At 53.0% G+C, this 6,000-nt stretch overlaps 1 protein-coding gene across 9 annotated transcripts in view; it reads right to left on the bottom strand.

The window, feature by feature from the left end:
• Positions 1 to 355: 355 nt before the first annotated feature.
• The window catches only part of KIF17 (kinesin family member 17), a 48,258-nt gene continuing 42,613 nt past the window's right edge, over positions 356 to 6,000 (bottom strand). For 2 of the 9 annotated variants that reach the window (XM_033433151.2, XM_033433155.2), the window contains 4 exons: positions 5,275 to 5,533; positions 4,092 to 4,162; positions 2,117 to 2,234; positions 357 to 1,138 (listed from right to left, as the gene is read on the bottom strand). In XM_033433151.2, the coding sequence (XP_033289042.1) occupies positions 960 to 1,138; positions 2,117 to 2,234; positions 4,092 to 4,162; positions 5,275 to 5,533 (627 nt within the window). In that variant the 3' untranslated portion in view covers positions 357 to 959. Of the gene's footprint in view, positions 1,139 to 2,116; positions 2,238 to 4,091; positions 4,163 to 5,274; positions 5,534 to 6,000 lie in introns of all 9 variants that reach the window. The other 7 variants (XM_033433152.2, XM_033433156.2, XM_033433153.2 and 4 more) reach the window with 5 other exon arrangements.

Below are 6,000 nucleotides of genomic sequence, written 5' to 3'. Positions count from 1 at the left end.
TGGGATACAATGGGCAAGGGGATGGGTCTGTCTTAGGCAGCTGGGGTGGCCTGGATTCATTTCTGGCCATGTTAGGACACGCAGTTCCAGCACAGCCCCTGAGGGCCATCAAGACCTGGGTCTTCTCTGGGCCTCAGCAAGATGTGGCCTCTATTTTCCAGAACAAGGACTCTGCTTTCCTGGGTCACAGATCCTTCGAGAATCTAACGACAGTTCACATTCACATGCTCTCCCCAGAAAAAAATGCACTTATACTCACAATTACAGGGGATTGCAGAGACCCTGGAGCCTACAGGCAGTTAAGAATCCCTGCTCCAGAAAGGGCTTCCCCATGAAGGCCAGGCAGTGGCAGGGAGGGGCCCCAGTGATGCTATCAGAGGATCAGAGAAGGGCAGTTCAGCAGCTAAAGGCAGTTTATTAGGGCAGCTTAATGTGGAGTGGCCTCCTCTGCGCCGCAGACCAGCTGAGCATAGGCAGTGCGGGAACAGCTGCTCCAGGACTCCTGTGCCCGTCCCACAGGGCTTCCTCACAAAGCGGGGCCTAGTAGGTGGAAGCACAATTTTCCATCGCCAAGACATTGAGCTTGACCCATGTGGAAGTCACTGTCCCACTCTATCGGGCTGCTAGTGAAGGCCTTGAGGCAGGGCTGGGGTTTCTGAGTCCATGGAGGCACAGGACAACACTGGTGGGCACAGTGGAGGGCAGATGAAAACGCTGACGTGGCGTGGAGAGCCAGAGCAGGTCTCTCCAAGGATGGTCCAGCCTCCGAGGAGCTCATGCCCTGGGCAGAGTGGGCTCTCTGGGTAGCAGGGAGGGGACTGTGCTTTCCCAGGGCCAGGGCCCCCTCGGGTGCACCCAGTACTGTGGGGGGCAGGTGGGAGGAGACCTAGCTGGGCCTGCCCCGGAGGGGCCTGGCAGTCTCACAGAGCCCAAAGGCAGGGCAGCAGCAGGCAATGTGTTCACAGAGCCTCACCGCCAAAGCTGCTTTTGCTTTTCTTACGCCTGGCCTTGGTGAAGGGGATGTCAAGGGACTCAAGGCGGAAGGGCCGAGGCTGGGGCATTTCAGGGGCCTGGGTGGGTGAGATGGCAGAGCTGTTGCCAAGTGGGGAGCTGAGGCCTGGCGGCGAGCTGTGATGTGCTGTGGAGAAGAAGGACAGAAGCACTGGTGAGCCAGGAGCGCAGAGGATGGAGAGAAAAGACTCCGTGCATGCAGGGTGCAAAGTCTGGTCCACCCCCCACCCAGCCAGAGGCCCTGGTCCCGCAGCTGGGACCCCAGGCTCTGAGAAGCTGCTCTGGTTGAGGCCTTGGACCCAGCACTACGTCTGCATCCAAAGGGTCTGGGCTGGGAGCATGGAGTTTTAAAGCCTCAGGCTGAGGCAGCCTGGACTGTCAAGCCACACAAGCCTGCTTCACATCCCTGCTCCACCACTTCCTGGAAGTATAACCCTAGGGAGCCACTTCTCTCCGAGCCTCAGTTTCCTCACCTGCAACATGGGCATGATGCCAACTACTCAACTGATGTCAGTTTCTTTCCTGTCCAGCTTTTCCCTCCTTATTCCTCAACTCCACCCATTCTGTCTCTCAAATAACCTCTGTGTAGAACTGAGATTTGCTTTTTATTGGTATTTTATTAGAAGCTCTGTGGTCTTTGATTTTAGTTTTAAAAGCAGAGGAACAAAGTGATTTTCGATTCTTGCTTGTAAAAGTGTGTTTTGCTTTTGTGGTCCTGTTTGCCCCCAATTGGCTCAGTGGGAGAAAGTCACCATACTGGCAACTGAGGAAGCTGGTGGCAACTGACCAAGTCCCAGACAACTCCAGGCCGGGGCCCAAGCTGTGTGCTGAGGACCTTCTGCGTGTCAGGGAGACACAGGATCCAACTCAGCACCTCCCCACCGGGAGATGGACAGAGCGGGGGAGGAAAGGGGAGGCCGTGTACTGAGCACTTCCCACCTCATCTCACCTGATCCTGAGGAGAAGGCATATCCCCCTCAGTTTACTGCTGAGGAAACTGAGGCTCAGAGAGGGAAAGGGGTTTCTGACCCAGGCCTGTGTGACTCCAAATCCTCCAGAGCTCTCAGGGAGGGCCTGGAGGACAGGAGGTGGGCACGGCACTCACCGAGGCTCTTCATGGGATCTGCGCTGAGGATCTGGGTGGCCCGCTTGCGCCGGAAGTAGTTACTGGCGATGTTTTCACTGTCACTCCGACTGAGCATCAGCCTGTAGCGGTCTTCTTCCTGCTGAGATTCCAAATCCTCACAGGTTAAGACCCCTTGCTTGTGCAGTTCTTACCTGGGCCCTTACCCAGGCTTCAGCAGGCTCTGCCAGCCTGGGTGGCAGGGCTGCCCTGAACCTCACTGCCCACGTTGGTGTACCCTACACTTCAGACCCCAGACACTTGCGGTGGGATCTAGGCAGCTCGGGGCAAAAGGGTCACAGTCACCAGCCAGGCCTACACATCCTCCTCCCCACCTTCCACCCCCATCTTCCTTGGGACGCGAAGGGCCTTGTTCCTCCTGCAAAGCTCACAACAAGGTCCATCGGGGCAAGCACGATACTACACACCCTTAAACCCATCACAATGTATTCATAGAATAGGTAATATAGTACTCAGCTCATGAGCTCACTTCTGATCATAAGAACTGGAGTCCCAACATTTTTATCACCAAGGACTAGTATTTTTCACTGCTACAGTGGATTTCTTTTCTTCAGCCTGAATCTCTTCCTTCAGGGAACTACCTTCTCCCCCTTGACATGGCCCTGGTGGGGTGATCATTCACAGCACCCGAATATCACCATCCCACCTGCCCATCCCCTTGCTGCACAGCTGGACATGTGACCCAGCCTAGGCCAATCACAGAACTACATCTTCTGGATATAGTCATCGGTCCAAGCGTAGGCCCATGACCCAGGCAGAGCCAATCAGAATCTTGCCGCAAGCACTTGTTTAAAGATGCTCTAAAAGACCAGGTCTCTCTTCCTATTGGATCACCAATTGCTAGCAGCCATCTTTCCTGCCACATGGAGAAAGCCTGCCTGAGTCCAAACCTAGGATTCCAAGTGAGACAGAGCCAAAAGGTCAAGAAACACACAGAACCAGGACTGGTTGAGCCCCTTGATCCAGCCATGCCTGAAACTGGTGCACTTAACATGAACCAATAAATTCCCTAGTTTGCTTACTGGAACTAAAAGCATTCTAATATAACCCATTTGTGGTCCCAGGTTAAGAATGGTTGTTTCAGGAACAACAACACTTTTTTTTTTTTTTTTTTACAAAGTTAAGGCATCAAAAGCAGCCGGTCAGAGCTTTAACCAGCCTGAGTTGCTCAGGAGGAGATGCTTAGCTGGAATTCATTAACCTATGAGTGGCCTTATCGTGATTGCAAACGTATTTTCCGTGTAGGTTTTCCAAACTATCTGTAATGGTTTAAGGCAGGGATCAGCAAATTACAGCCTATGGGCCAAATCTGGCCCACAGACTGTTCTTGTAAAGTTTTACTGGAACGCAGCTGTGCTCATCTGTTTACATATTGCGTATGGCTGGTTTTGTGCTGTCATGGCAGAGTTGAGTAGTTGTGTCAGAGACCATGTGGCCCCCAGACCCTAAAATATTTACTGTTTGGTCCTTTAGGGAAAAGTTTGCTGACCTCTCCTTTAAGGATATATATTTGTTGTAATACAAAACAAGGGAGATATGAAATAAAGTGACTTTAGAATCCCAATGACTGTTTATGGCAACTCTGAGGACGCTTTCAGTCCAAGGGTACCAGCTGGGACCAAGGGAACCAGAATGAACTCCCTGGCCACTGGGATTGAAGCTGAAGCTTCTGTCCTTCACCAGCAGGGTGGGCTGCCTTGAACCCCTGCTTTTCCTCTGGTCTTTATGCACATAAAGGGCTTTTGAATGAGGGCCAGAGTGGGTGGAGGGTCTGGGTGCAAAGAATTACACAGAAAGGGTCCTGGCTCAGCCCCCCACTTTAATCATGAGGTGGACAGAAACAGAGTCCAGTTTCTACAGCAGCACTGACGCACTGCACCTTGGGGGCCAAGCCTGCCCGGTGCCAGCTCTCCCCTCGCTCTCCCAGAGACCTTACCGTGCCTGGTTCACTGTTGTCCGCTGTGGAGGTTTTGCGGGCTGATCTGTTCTGTAGCCCTGTTGAAACTGCTATGAGAAAACAGAAGTTGCGGTCACTGCTGCCTGGAATGAGGGCCAGAGGGACAGGGGGCTGGGCGCTCAGGCCTGGCTCAGGCTTGGAGCCAGGGGAGGACACCTCCCAGCCCAAGCAAGGGGATGGCTTTGGGAAACAGACAACAGGAGGGCTCAGACCAAAGAAGCCACTCCACTGCCTCCAGGCTAGAGAGCAGGTGGGCGCAGGGAGAAAGGCCACTCTTGCCTGCAGACTGTGGGAAATGGGGCGGCTGGAGTTTCAGTAGGGATGGTGCCAGTGCCATCCGTGATCGTCAGAGATGTAGGACCTGGATGGATACCCTCTGACCAGGTGAGGACCGGTGCCGGCCCCGTGGGATGCAGGAGCCTGCTGCTCCCTGAATGGGCAGAGCCAGCACGTGGCTGGAGAGGATCCACCGCAAGTCTGGCCCTACTCTGACTCAGTGGAGGTGGGGGAACCTTCAAGATCATCTTTTCCAACCCCTTCTTTGTGAAGATCAGGGGACCAAAGCCCAGAGAGGGACAGTGACCAACATAAGGTCACACAGGAGGTCAGTGGCAAAAGCAGAAGGTGAACCAGGCCTGAAACTCTGAACAGCTCATTTCTGTCCCTGGCCTACAACTCACCGCTATGACTGTGATTTTGGATAAGTCACTTACATTCCCTGAGATTCCTCATATGTAAAACAGGTGTAAAACATCTTTGTCCTTCACAGGGTTATTGCAGGATGAAATAATGACAATGATGATCATGATAAGAAAATGTACCACACATTTAAAATGCGCCAGGCGTGGCTGTAAGGGTTTTACATGTACTAACACATTTTAAGCCACCCAGCAATCTTTAAGGAAAGTGCTGTTATTAATCCCCATTTCACAGAGGAGGGCACTGAGTCCCCAAAAGGTCACACAGGGAATGGTGGAGCCAGAATTCCAACCCACATCTGTCTGACTCTTAGGTCCCCAACATTTTGGGTACCCAGAGTCACATGTCTGCTGTACCCACAGCCAGCAGGGAGAGGTGCATGGCCATCTGTCAGCCTGCAGGAGGGCAAACTGTGGAGAAGGGCGGGGACAACGCTGAGGGGCAGCGCAGCAAAGTTCCTGACCTACTGGGAGGCTGGTTTTTATGATGATGGGCTGGGGGATCTTCCAGAAGCCATTATCCTCATCCCAGCAGGATTCGCGCCTTATCTTCTCCAGGTTGCTATAGTTACAGTCCCGGCGAATCAGGGGCTGCACCTGCTCCAAGAGCTGCTGGAAGAGCATAAAGTCACGTTCCTGCCGACGGATGGTGGCCAAGTAATCGATCTTCTCTAGCTCAAACTCTGACTGCAGATCTTTGATCTCCACCTCTGCCGCCCGAAGCTAAAAACAAGGGATGACAAGCAGTGAGGAGGAAAGACATCGACACATTTCACCATCCATCTGACCTCTGCATCCGCTCCCTGCCCCTCCGGCCAGCCACTCATCCTCTGCTCACTGATCCACTCACCCATCCATTCTGATCTCCACCGTCTGTCCTGTCATCCTTCCATTGATTCATTCACCTTCCCTCCCACCTCTCCACTCAGTGTTTAAATGAGCACCTACAGGGTCCACAGCCCCGCAGAAAGCAGCAAGAGAGGCTTACCATCAACCCCCACTGCCAGCCCTCGGTCTCTATCCCACACTCATACATTTTATTCAGGAACCTTTTAGAAGGCTCCACACATAACACTGTAGTCACCACAGTCCTACAGGATCTCAGAGAACTGTACAAACTCTTTATCTAAAGAAGCAGTAGGCATAAATTCTCAGACTCAACAGTCCTTGCTCTTCCACTGCCACAATCC

The sequence above is a fragment of the Orcinus orca genome, chromosome 1 (assembly GCF_937001465.1).
Source record: "Orcinus orca chromosome 1, mOrcOrc1.1, whole genome shotgun sequence".
Lineage (NCBI taxonomy): Eukaryota > Metazoa > Chordata > Mammalia > Artiodactyla > Delphinidae > Orcinus > Orcinus orca.
This window is presented reverse-complemented; position numbering and strand designations above follow the sequence as displayed.